This window comes from Staurois parvus, unplaced genomic scaffold, assembly GCF_062004578.1.
Source record: "Staurois parvus isolate SC_StPar_1 unplaced genomic scaffold, SC_StPar_1.0 ptg001130l, whole genome shotgun sequence".
Taxonomy (NCBI): Eukaryota; Metazoa; Chordata; class Amphibia; order Anura; family Ranidae; genus Staurois; species Staurois parvus.
In genome coordinates, this window is record NW_028318926.1 from 1709035 (window position 1) to 1722072 (window position 13038).

Here is a 13038-nt window from a genome sequence, read left to right on the forward strand (position 1 = left end):
GGCAACAAACCCAGCCCTCAATGCGCCAAGTCCCCTACACGTGCTGTCTTTCAGCTCTTTGCTTTCACTTGTCTAATCTGTCCATCCTAAGACAAAACTCATACAATATTCCAACAGTCTGAACTGTGGAATTCATTGATCTATTCATAGATTTCTTGAGGGAGATTGTTGATAAATATTTCTGTCCCAAACAGAGGATCTTCTCCAACCCAGTCTGCACGAGGGCCACCATATTTCCTCTGACCATTGACCTGTACCGGGTTAATATGACATCTTTCCATCCACTCCGCAAGGGAAGATTTATTGTCTTTATACAGAGTTGTAATCCAAGCCTCGCTCTCAGCGTTCATCGCGTTGTTGTCCATCATTGGAGAATGATCTGCTCTCTCCATGGGCCCTAATCAGTGGGAAGAAGGCTAGCCCCTAGTTCCCTCCAAAAGCCCTGTTCTGGTTGGGTCTGTGACACTTCTGTGTCAAGGAAGTGGGACGTGATTGTGGTGATAAAACCAGTGGAAACCTCTCAGCTTCTACATGGCACTTGCACTTTTTGCACTAATGGAATATTGTCTCTTGGCCATGGAAGGCTGGCCGTGCTTTGGGTAATAGATTGCTTTGGTCCAACACTGCCTTGCGCGACTTCTGGCAGGCAAAGCAAGCACTTTATGCTTTGTGTTAGTCCTTCTGTGTCAATTTATGGGCTGAAGCCACATCTGCCCGAGAGTGTCAACGCCATGGCACATGTTACGAGGATGACTCCTGCTTGGCCTTTTGACTAGAGAGGCGAGGCTTTTCCCACAGCGCTCAGTGCCGAGCCTGAAGAAAAAAAAAATCCAAAGCAGGTCACCCCACGTGAGGGCTTTCCTTTGGAGGATGCGGGCATTGATCCCGCTACCTCTCGCATGCTAAGCGAGCGCTCTACCACTTGAGCTAATCCCCCTTGGCTCTGGTGCTTTCTTTGCGCTCTCATTGATCACTGCTCTCTTATGTGCTACGCGGCATAAAGTCCACCATCTGTTTTGTGTAACTGTGTTTCATTCAGCACAGCACAATGCAGCATCCCAGTGCTATATACCACCTGCCAGCAATCAACTCCTTCACTGCCACCAACAATTGCCTCTCTCACTAGCACTGTTGCCAGAGATGCAATCTTCAAGCGCAAAGGATTAAAAATCACCTTTTTACCCCGTACGCTGCTTATTGACATGACACATTAGGTCTACATTCCACAGACTCAAAGCATAGATATATTTCCTCATTTTTTACTACTTGCAGCTTCACATTTAAATGCTGTATATACATCTAAGATCACCCAGAATGCAATCTGGAAACCAACCATCAGATGGCATCAGAACACCTACCACGTTAGATAGCTATATCTCCAGGCACCTCCCCGTGTCAGCATTGATGGGTTAGGCTGTGGCCGCTAGACACCAAGACAGCCTCCATTTTCCCAATTTCAAAGGTTTTCACTCTTCCTCCACAGAGGTCCCTTTTTTCTTTCCTGAGACTTTGGACAGCAGAATCCCTTGGGAAGAAGCTCCTTCTCCAGCCAGTAGCGAGGGTTCTGGTGTTATCCATGGAACCCTTGGTGGCAGAGTGGCACCTCCAAGCATGTCCGTGGGCGACTAACAACCATTTCCTTCGGTATGGCCCCATGGCTTTCCATGATGTCATTTGAAGGAGGTGGTTTCAAAAAGGCTCACACCGACTAGCAGGTTCTAGACAATACACATGAGCCTTGACACCTTCCAAGGTACTGGATATCTGGGGGCGGCGGGATACTGAGCTACCTGTGAGGCGATAGCTGGATAGAAAGTGAGCATAATTGCATTGGCCGGGAATCGAACCCGGGCCTCCCGCGTGGCAGGCGAGAATTCTACCACTGAACCACCAATGCTCTTTGGCAGGACACATGTGGCTTCCCTGGCCTGACAGGTGCTAAAAGGTGCTGCTTTAGGCCATGGTAACCATCTCTGTGAATACATTCAGATGTGGGTCAAGTCCACCCAAAGACATGCCTTTCTTCAGCCGTACACACCACCACTGTGAACATGTAGGACAGCCCATTGCGTCTTTGAGGCTAGAAAGCCTTTCCATTGGAGAAGAAAAGCCCCAAGACGGGGCCAGAGCTTTTTCTAAGTACCTTTGACTTGGGGTTGACTTGTCAAAATCAATGTCAGTGCCTATTAATCTACCTTGCGACTTTGCCGGATGGACCCACTCCCCATTCACATCCGTAGGAGATCTTTAGAGGGGCTCCACATTGGCCTGATGTGAGACTCTGCAAAGTCAATAGGAGCTGCCTGAAACAGAGAGGAACCGATCTTTTCCCATGAAAGCCTTCTATAAGCAGAATGTGGAAAGTGGCCGTGGAGCGGCAGGCGAGGTTGCCTCCCAGCCAAAGAATTTCCTGAAGTTTTTGTCCCGTAGGACCGGTAGCATATTACATCCTCCTATTTTTGCAGGGTCTTCCGGCCTGGAGTAGAGTGGCGCAGCGGAAGCGTGCTGGGCCCATAACCCAGAGGTCGATGGATCGAAACCATCCTCTGCTAAGTTGACCTTTTTCTCTGGCAATCTCTCTTTCTTTGCTTAGGCAAAGGGCTTTCTTTCACCCAGAAAATGCTTTGATTAATCGGGGAGCACACCGCAGACAGCCCGGCAACAAACCCAGCCCTCAATGCGCCAAGTCCCCTACACGTGCTGTCTTTCAGCTCTTTGCTTTCACTTGTCTAATCTGTCCATCCTAAGACAAAACTCATACAATATTCCAACAGTCTGAACTGTGGAATTCATTGATCTATTCATAGATTTCTTGAGGGAGATTGTTGATAAATATTTCTGTCCCAAACAGAGGATCTTCTCCAACCCAGTCTGCACGAGGGCCACCATATTTCCTCTGACCATAGACCTGTACCGGGTTAATATGACATCTTTCCATCCACTCCGCAAGGGAAGATTTATTGTCTTTATACAGAGTTGTAATCCAAGCCTCGCTCTCAGCGTTCATCGCGTTGTTGTCCATCATTGGAGAATGATCTGCTCTCTCCATGGGCCCTAATCAGTGGGCAGAAGGCTAGCCCCTAGTTCCCTCCAAAAGCCCTGTTCTGGTTGGGTCTGTGACACTTCTGTGTCAAGGAAGTGGGACGTGATTGTGGTGATAAAACCAGTGGAAACCTCTCAGCTTCTACATGGCACTTGCACTTTTTGCACTAATGGAATATTGTCTCTTGGCCATGGAAGGCTGGCCGTGCTTTGGGTAATAGATTGCTTTGGTCCAACACTGCCTTGCGCGACTTCTGGCAGGCAAAGCAAGCACTTTATGCTTTGTGTTAGTCCTTCTGTGTCAATTTATGGGCTGAAGCCACATCTGCCCGAGAGTGTCAACGCCATGGCACATGTTACGAGGATGACTCCTGCTTGGCCTTTTGACTAGAGAGGCGAGGCTTTTCCCACAGCGCTCAGTGCCGAGCCTGAAGAAAAAAAAAATCCAAAGCAGGTCACCCCACGTGAGGGCTTTCCTTTGGAGGATGCGGGCATTGATCCCGCTACCTCTCGCATGCTAAGCGAGCGCTCTACCACTTGAGCTAATCCCCCTTGGCTCCGGTGCTTTCTTTGCGCTCTCGTTGATCACTGCTCTCTTATGTGCTACGCGGCATAAAGTCCACCATCTGTTTTGTGTAACTGTGTTTCATTCAGCACAGCACAATGCAGCATCCCAGTGCTATATACCACCTGCCAGCAATCAACTCCTTCACTGCCACCAACAATTGCCTCTCTCACTAGCACTGTTGCCGGAGATGCAATCTTCAAGCGCAAAGGATTAAAAATCACCTTTTTACCCCGTACGCTGCTTATTGACATGACACATTAGGTCTACATTCCACAGACTCAAAGCATAGATATATTTCCTCATTTTTTACTACTTGCAGCTTCACATTTAAATGCTGTATATACATCTAAGATCACCCAGAATGCAATCTGGAAACCAACCATCAGATGGCATCAGAACACCTACCACGTTAGATAGCTATATCTCCAGGCACCTCCCCGTGTCAGCATTGATGGGTTAGGCTGTGGCCGCTAGACACCAAGACAGCCTCCATTTTCCCAATTTCAAAGGTTTTCACTCTTCCTCCACAGAGGTCCCTTTTTTCTTTCCTGAGACTTTGGACAGCAGAATCCCTTGGGAAGAAGCTCCTTCTCCAGCCAGTAGCAAGGGTTCTGGTGTTATCCATGGAACCCTTGGTGGCAGAGTGGCACCTCCAAGCATGTCCGTGGGCGACTAACAACCATTTCCTTCGGTATGGCCCCATGGCTTTCCATGATGTCATTTGAAGGAGGTGGTTTCAAAAAGGCTCACACCGACTAGCAGGTTCTAGACAATACACATGAGCCTTGACACCTTCCAAGGTACTGGATATCTGGGGGCGGCGGGATACTGAGCTACCTGTGAGGCGATAGCTGGATAGAAAGTGAGCATAATTGCATTGGCCGGGAATTGAACCCGGGCCTCCCGCGTGGCAGGCGAGAATTCTACCACTGAACCACCAATGCTCTTTGGCAGGACACATGTGGCTTCCCTGGCCTGACAGGTGCTAAAAGGTGCTGCTTTAGGCCATGGTAACCATCTCTGTGAATACATTCAGATGTGGGTCAAGTCCACCCAAAGACATGCCTTTCTTCAGCCGTACACACCACCACTGTGAACATGTAGGACAGCCCATTGCGTCTTTGAGGCTAGAAAGCCTTTCCATTGGAGAAGAAAAGCCCCAAGACGGGGCCAGAGCTTTTTCTAAGTACCTTTGACTTGGGGTTGATTTGTCAAAATCAATGTCAGTGCCTATTAATCTACCTTGCGACTTTGCCGGATGGACCCACTCCCCATTCACATCCGTAGGAGATCTTTAGAGGGGCTCCACATTGGCCTGATGTGAGACTCTGCAAAGTCAATAGGAGCTGCCTGAAACAGAGAGGAACCGATCTTTTCCCATGAAAGCCTTCTATAAGCAGAATGTGGAAAGTGGCCGTGGAGCGGCAGGCGAGGTTGCCTCCCAGCCAAAGAATTTCCTGAAGTTTTTGTCCCGTAGGACCGGTAGCATATTACATCCTCCTATTTTTGCAGGGTCTTCCGGCCTGGAGTAGAGTGGCGCAGCGGAAGCGTGCTGGGCCCATAACCCAGAGGTCGATGGATCGAAACCATCCTCTGCTAAGTTGACCTTTTTCTCTGGCAATCTCTCTTTCTTTGCTTAGGCAAAGGGCTTTCTTTCACCCAGAAAATGCTTTGATTAATCGGGGAGCACACCGCAGACAGCCCGGCAACAAACCCAGCCCTCAATGCGCCAAGTCCCCTACACGTGCTGTCTTTCAGCTCTTTGCTTTCACTTGTCTAATCTGTCCATCCTAAGACAAAACTCATACAATATTCCAACAGTCTGAACTGTGGAATTCATTGATCTATTCATAGATTTCTTGAGGGAGATTGTTGATAAATATTTCTGTCCCAAACAGAGGATCTTCTCCAACCCAGTCTGCACGAGGGCCACCATATTTCCTCTGACCATAGACCTGTACCGGGTTAATATGACATCTTTCCATCCACTCCGCAAGGGAAGATTTATTGTCTTTATACAGAGTTGTAATCCAAGCCTCGCTCTCAGCGTTCATCGCGTTGTTGTCCATCATTGGAGAATGATCTGCTCTCTCCATGGGCCCTAATCAGTGGGCAGAAGGCTAGCCCCTAGTTCCCTCCAAAAGCCCTGTTCTGGTTGGGTCTGTGACACTTCTGTGTCAAGGAAGTGGGACGTGATTGTGGTGATAAAACCAGTGGAAACCTCTCAGCTTCTACATGGCACTTGCACTTTTTGCACTAATGGAATATTGTCTCTTGGCCATGGAAGGCTGGCCGTGCTTTGGGTAATAGATTGCTTTGGTCCAACACTGCCTTGCGCGACTTCTGGCAGGCAAAGCAAGCACTTTATGCTTTGTGTTAGTCCTTCTGTGTCAATTTATGGGCTGAAGCCACATCTGCCCGAGAGTGTCAACGCCATGGCACATGTTACGAGGATGACTCCTGCTTGGCCTTTTGACTAGAGAGGCGAGGCTTTTCCCACAGCGCTCAGTGCCGAGCCTGAAGAAAAAAAAAATCCAAAGCAGGTCACCCCACGTGAGGGCTTTCCTTTGGAGGATGCGGGCATTGATCCCGCTACCTCTCGCATGCTAAGCGAGCGCTCTACCACTTGAGCTAATCCCCCTTGGCTCCGGTGCTTTCTTTGCGCTCTCGTTGATCACTGCTCTCTTATGTGCTACGCGGCATAAAGTCCACCATCTGTTTTGTGCAGGGCTTTTTTTCTCAGAGGAAAGGTGGTGGAACTCCCCCACCCAAACCTGGCCACGCCCCCATCAAACCCTAGGACCACCCCTTTAGAGAACAGGAATGCAAGTAAAATTTGGGAGGGGCTATAAAAGTAAATGTATGGAATTACATAAAAAGCAATGCAGTACAATGTGTAAAAAAATTGGAATACTTACCAAAATTAAGCTCAGAGACATTTCCTTTTTGAAAGGTGTTTATTTATAAGTTTTGCAGTTACATATATTAATCACAGTTTAGTAAAGTGAATACATGAAAAGAAAGGGGGGGGAATAACAGGGGACTAATGACACATTCAAGTTTAAATGTACCATCACCTCCAAAAGGCTCAGAGACATTTCCAGATGATTTCAGCGTTCTTGTCATGTGCTTTTTCTCTGCTTCTCTCCTTGCTTCTGACATCAGTAGCAGCATGACGACCATGAAGTAGCCATGAATCTACATATTTAGAGGGATCAAAGCAACGTAGAGGAGGACCATTAACTCTGATAAACAGTAGTCCTGAAATGGTTGTTGTCAGAAGGGAAGCTCTGTTGGGAGTAACTATTAAATTCATTTGTGAGAATCCTCTTTCACACTCACTGGATGAAATTGGGATACTTTCAATAGCATTTATAAGAGGGCGCAGGTCATCAGGCAAGGTTTTCTCAATCAAATACTCTCTGAAACCATGTATCATTTTCCTTTCATTCAACTGGAATCTAATGGACAAATTTCTAATTTCATCCTCTCCAAATGTAAGCTTTTTCTCAACATTGTCAGGCCAATGTTTGGAGTCAAGCACCCTGGTGCAGTTGGCAAAAACAGAATCATTTTCAGTGAGCAGTCTACTCTCTATTGAAGATTTTAATTTTTCATAAAACACATCAGGACTTATGGGAGGGTCATTCTTAGCTTCTTTTCTGTAAAGGGAGATTCCCTGGAAACAGAGCTTTTCAGAGGCAGCAGCTGCTTCTTTATAATAAGAACCTGGCTCTGTTCTTCTACTTTCAAAGAGTTGTACAACAGTTTGTATTTTTTTATTTGCCCTGTATAGATTTATTCTTCGCTCTTGCAACACCAAGCTTAATTCAGACAACTCTTGAAGAGCATCGCACATGAGTCCCAAATCCAATAAAAAGTTTGTGCTGGTAATTTTTCTCAATAGGCCTTCATACATACAGCGTTCAGTCTTGTCCCGGGTGGTATCTTGCTTTGCTTCTTCAAAATGATGAACCAACACTCTGTAGCTTTGCCACACTGCTAACACAGAACGAAAAGTAGATGCCACCCATCTCGTACTGAGAACTCGTCCTATTTTTAAAAGCTGCGCCTCTAGGGAGCTAGCACAGGCTTGCAGTTCTCTGCTGTTTTTGGGAGATGCATGATATAGTACATACAACTTATCCATAAAGGCCTTAAACCTATTAATTCCTGATGTTTGTTTGACCGTATCTCCAACTGACAATTCTAATCTGTGATTAGCACAGTGCCACAGAATAATTGAAGGAAATTGTTCCTTCAACAATGTCCCAACACCGCTCTTATTGCCTAACATCACGGCTGCACCATCACATGTAACACTGATCAAATGTTGTCTTAAGTAGTCGTCCATTATCCCATAAGAATGCAGACAGTTAAGGAGAGAAGTGAAAATTCCTTTTGCGTTCACGCTTTCCAGTTGAACCAAATCAAGAAAGAAATTTACATGGGAATCCATTGCACTGTTTGCAAGAAGAAATCGAACATATACAATCAGTGTAGATTTTTGACTTAAAGTGGTTGACTCATCAATAATAAGGGCAATTTTAGTTTTTGATCTTACGACTTCCTTGACCAAGTTTTTTCTCATTTCTTGTGTGATGTGATTCACAATATTAATGCAGGCTTTTGTTGAGTGAAGAATGCGGCCCATATTAACGCCATTTAACTCCTGCAGATCTATTTCAGAGCAAAAACTATTGAAGGACTGGTTTTCTTTGGCTATCTTGTATGCCGTGCGAAAGATCTTCATAGTTATGTCTTTCTCTTGGGCCAAGTGTTTTAAACAAACCTTTTCAAGATGTTCATTTTTTCGTTTCAAAAGAATTTTTAAAGCGGCCTTGTGTACAGAACTTTCTTTGTGCTCAAACATTTTTTTTCTTAAAGAAGTGAGCTGCTGTGATCGCTTGGTACCATAACTGGTTACCTCATTATTTGCCCATTCCTTCGATATCTTCATGCCATTTTTTTTTTCTACGCCAAGACTACCAACATTTTTGCATACCTTGCACCCAAGCTTCTGATCATGGAAATCCAGCCAATCGTTCTTTTCACAAAAGGAGTTTTTTTGCTCCAAAGTCCAACAACTTGGCCAGGCAGGACTTTCAAGATAATCTGGATCAGTGCAAGAAGGACCATCAAGTGTGTCTGAAGTAGAAGGCAGAACTTCATCAGAAGACACAGAATCCAATTCAATTGGTGAAGAAACACATGATGCAGACTGTAAAACAGTTTGACTGCTCTGCGTTTCCTGTTCTGGTTCTGGTTCACATATTTGTATTTTTTTATTGTCGCTGGCAAAAAAGCTAGTTATCTTTTTCATGGTAAAAAAAATTAGAAAAAGAATGTACTTCTTTCTAAAGAAGTCTAGTAGATGAATAGATGGGGTGATGGATGAAGACTATCTGAAAATATAGATGAAAACAAGCAACAAAGATAATGTCTTTGTATATTGTAAAGCACTAAGTTGTCAGGTCATATGAATAAACTAAAAATGGTTATGTACAGCAATGATACTTTAGCCAGGGGTTAGTACTTAGGCAGGGGTCAGCACTTTAGGCAGTGGTCAGTACTTTAGGCAGGGGAGGAGGACAGCCAATCTTACCTTATTATTACGTCTCCGCCTCCGCCTGTCACCTGCCCCAGCTCTCGGAACTAAACAAAGAGTCGGTCGGGGGTTCCGATGATGATAATTTTTTTTTTTTCAAAATTGTCGCCCTTTTTTTTGTTTATAGCGCAAAAGTAAAAAGCGCAGAAGTGATCAAATACCACCAAAAGAAAGCTCTATTTGTGGGAAAAAAAAGTCAATTTTATTTGGGTACAGCACCGCACGACCGCGCAATTGTCAGTTAAAGTAACGCAGTGCCGTATCGCAAACAATGGCTTTATCATTAAGGGGCAAAATCTTCCAGGCTGAAGTGGTTAAATGCAGCCTTATCAGTCCCATGAAATGCAGATTTTTCAGCGCCCATCAATGCCCATAAACAGCAGCTGATTAACACCGCCCCCCCCCCCACATTAGTAAGAATAGCGAGTAACACTGCCCCCCCCCCACATTAGCAAGAAAAGCGAGAAAAATTGTATCGCCGCTCCTTACCTGATGCTGACGATCCGCGCTATGGTAGGATCGACGAGCAGAGGGCGTGATGACGTCAGCGCGCACCGCCGGGTGTACTAAGATACACCTTTCCTATGGGGGTGGCCGCGCGCCCCCGATGTTTACACGCTGGCGGTAGAGGGGGGGGGGTGAAGCGTGCATGTCCCCGCTCACCGGCTGTGAGCAGCGGCAGTGACAGGTGCCGGGCACGCGCAAGCATGACATAAACAAGCCGCGTCCGGCACCTGTCACTTTCGCTGCTCTGCATAGCTTGTCAGCTCTGCAGAGGCAGTCGGTGAGCGGGGACAAGAAGAAAAAGGTGGCGGAACGCAGTACCGCCGCGTTCCGGCAGAAAGAAAGCCCTGGTTTTGTGTAACTGTGTTTCATTCAGCACAGCACAATGCAGCATCCCAGTGCTATATACCACCTGCCAGCAATCAACTCCTTCACTGCCACCAACAATTGCCTCTCTCACTAGCACTGTTGCCGGAGATGCAATCTTCAAGCGCAAAGGATTAAAAATCACCTTTTTACCCCGTACGCTGCTTATTGACATGACACATTAGGTCTACATTCCACAGACTCAAAGCATAGATATATTTCCTCATTTTTTACTACTTGCAGCTTCACATTTAAATGCTGTATATACATCTAAGATCACCCAGAATGCAATCTGGAAACCAACCATCAGATGGCATCAGAACACCTACCACGTTAGATAGCTATATCTCCAGGCACCTCCCCGTGTCAGCATTGATGGGTTAGGCTGTGGCCGCTAGACACCAAGACAGCCTCCATTTTCCCAATTTCAAAGGTTTTCACTCTTCCTCCACAGAGGTCCCTTTTTTCTTTCCTGAGACTTTGGACAGCAGAATCCCTTGGGAAGAAGCTCCTTCTCCAGCCAGTAGCAAGGGTTCTGGTGTTATCCATGGAACCCTTGGTGGCAGAGTGGCACCTCCAAGCATGTCCGTGGGCGACTAACAACCATTTCCTTCGGTATGGCCCCATGGCTTTCCATGATGTCATTTGAAGGAGGTGGTTTCAAAAAGGCTCACACCGACTAGCAGGTTCTAGACAATACACATGAGCCTTGACACCTTCCAAGGTACTGGATATCTGGGGGCGGCGGGATACTGAGCTACCTGTGAGGCGATAGCTGGATAGAAAGTGAGCATAATTGCATTGGCCGGGAATCGAACCCGGGCCTCCCGCGTGGCAGGCGAGAATTCTACCACTGAACCACCAATGCTCTTTGGCAGGACACATGTGGCTTCCCTGGCCTGACAGGTGCTAAAAGGTGCTGCTTTAGGCCATGGTAACCATCTCTGTGAATACATTCAGATGTGGGTCAAGTCCACCCAAAGACATGCCTTTCTTCAGCCGTACACACCACCACTGTGAACATGTAGGACTTTGAGGCTAGAAAGCCTTTCCATTGGAGAAGAAAAGCCCCAAGACTGGGCCAGAGCTTTTTCTAAGTACCTTTGACTTGGGGTTGACTTGTCAAAATCAATGTCAGTGCCTATTAATCTACCTTGCGACTTTGCCGGATGGACCCACTCCCCATTCACATCCGTAGGAGATCTTTAGAGGGGCTCCACATTGGCCTGATGTGAGACTCTGCAAAGTCAATAGGAGCTGCCTGAAACAGAGAGGAACCGATCTTTTCCCATGAAAGCCTTCTATAAGCAGAATGTGGAAAGTGGCCGTGGAGCGGCAGGCGAGGTTGCCTCCCAGCCAAAGAATTTCCTGAAGTTTTTGTCCCGTAGGACCGGTAGCATATTACATCCTCCTATTTTTGCAGGGTCTTCCGGCCTGGAGTAGAGTGGCGCAGCGGAAGCGTGCTGGGCCCATAACCCAGAGGTCGATGGATCGAAACCATCCTCTGCTAAGTTGACCTTTTTCTCTGGCAATCTCTCTTTCTTTGCTTAGGCAAAGGGCTTTCTTTCACCCAGAAAATGCTTTGATTAATCGGGGAGCACACCGCAGACAGCCCGGCAACAAACCCAGCCCTCAATGCGCCAAGTTCCCTACACGTGCTGTCTTTCAGCTCTTTGCTTTCACTTGTCTAATCTGTCCATCCTAAGACAAAACTCATACAATATTCCAACAGTCTGAACTGTGGAATTCATTGATCTATTCATAGATTTCTTGAGGGAGATTGTTGATAAATATTTCTGTCCCAAACAGAGGATCTTCTCCAACCCAGTCTGCACGAGGGCCACCATATTTCCTCTGACCATAGACCTGTACCGGGTTAATATGACATCTTTCCATCCACTCCGCAAGGGAAGATTTATTGTCTTTATACAGAGTTGTAATCCAAGCCTCGCTCTCAGCGTTCATCGCGTTGTTGTCCATCATTGGAGAATGATCTGCTCTCTCCATGGGCCCTAATCAGTGGGCAGAAGGCTAGCCCCTAGTTCCCTCCAAAAGCCCTGTTCTGGTTGGGTCTGTGACACTTCTGTGTCAAGGAAGTGGGACGTGATTGTGGTGATAAAACCAGTGGAAACCTCTCAGCTTCTACATGGCACTTGCACTTTTTGCACTAATGGAATATTGTCTCTTGGCCATGGAAGGCTGGCCGTGCTTTGGGTAATAGATTGCTTTGGTCCAACACTGCCTTGCGCGACTTCTGGCAGGCAAAGCAAGCACTTTATGCTTTGTGTTAGTCCTTCTGTGTCAATTTATGGGCTGAAGCCACATCTGCCCGAGAGTGTCAACGCCATGGCACATGTTACGAGGATGACTCCTGCTTGGCCTTTTTTTTTTTTTTTTTTTTTTTATTTAAATATTTATTAGTATTTGCACAGAAATAACAATAGAAAAAAAATAACGAAAAGACATTTTCAACTCTATCCTCATAAATATACAATTATTTCTTATGTTTTCAATAACCCCCCCTCTTAAAACCTTGACCCCTCCCCCCCCCCCCCCCCGCTCTGCATTCCCTTGTCTTGTATCCAAAGCAAGCGTATCCTACTAGTTTGTTCTCTATGACGTTCTATTTTTCAATTTCTCCTACTTGTTACAAAATTTTCCCATTTTTCCCATCTCGCGAGATGTATCTCCATCTTATCTTCCTGTATATAAAATATCCTCTCCATCTCCCTAGTCCAGTTTACTCTCTCTATCCATTCCTCCTCTTTCGGTATTTCTCTTTTCTTCCAATATTTGGGGATCAGGCTTTTTGCTGCGTTCAAATAGTACCCTAAACCTAATTTCTTATATTTACTAATTGGTATTTCTGAACTATGTAAAAGGCATATCCCAGGGTCTAACCCGATATTCATTTCAATGATGTTCTCTATTAAATATATTATTTTTTTCC

The 13038-nt window shown here is 46.1% G+C and overlaps 1 protein-coding gene and 6 non-coding genes across 7 annotated transcripts; all 7 read right to left on the minus strand.

The window, feature by feature from the left end:
• Positions 1-864: 864 nt before the first annotated feature.
• On the minus strand, positions 865-937 carry TRNAA-AGC (transfer RNA alanine (anticodon AGC)). The gene has a single exon. It is a non-coding gene; the product is annotated as a tRNA-Ala (tRNA).
• An 889-nt stretch (positions 938-1826) lies between these two features.
• On the minus strand, positions 1827-1897 carry TRNAG-GCC (transfer RNA glycine (anticodon GCC)). The gene has a single exon. It is a non-coding gene; the product is annotated as a tRNA-Gly (tRNA).
• Positions 1898-3521: 1624 nt separating this feature from the next.
• On the minus strand, positions 3522-3594 carry TRNAA-AGC (transfer RNA alanine (anticodon AGC)). The gene has a single exon. It is a non-coding gene; the product is annotated as a tRNA-Ala (tRNA).
• An 889-nt stretch (positions 3595-4483) lies between these two features.
• On the minus strand, positions 4484-4554 carry TRNAG-GCC (transfer RNA glycine (anticodon GCC)). Its single transcript has one exon. It is a non-coding gene; the product is annotated as a tRNA-Gly (tRNA).
• Positions 4555-6178: 1624 nt separating this feature from the next.
• Positions 6179-6251, minus strand: TRNAA-AGC (transfer RNA alanine (anticodon AGC)). Its single transcript has one exon. It is a non-coding gene; the product is annotated as a tRNA-Ala (tRNA).
• Positions 6252-6641: 390 nt separating this feature from the next.
• LOC149439646 (E3 SUMO-protein ligase KIAA1586-like) lies at positions 6642-8320 on the minus strand. The gene has a single exon (XM_089659031.1). It carries the CDS (start codon positions 8262-8264, stop codon positions 6699-6701), a length of 1566 nt encoding a protein of 521 aa, XP_089515157.1. The 5' UTR covers positions 8265-8320; the 3' UTR covers positions 6642-6698.
• A 2565-nt stretch (positions 8321-10885) lies between these two features.
• TRNAG-GCC (transfer RNA glycine (anticodon GCC)) lies at positions 10886-10956 on the minus strand. The gene has a single exon. It is a non-coding gene; the product is annotated as a tRNA-Gly (tRNA).
• Positions 10957-13038: the final 2082 nt, after the last annotated feature.

What these genes read in the sequence shown, in the direction of transcription:
- LOC149439646 (XM_089659031.1), bottom strand. Translation starts at nt 8,264, where the DNA reads ATGGGCCGCATTCTTCACTCAACAAAAGCCTGCATTAATATTGTGAAT.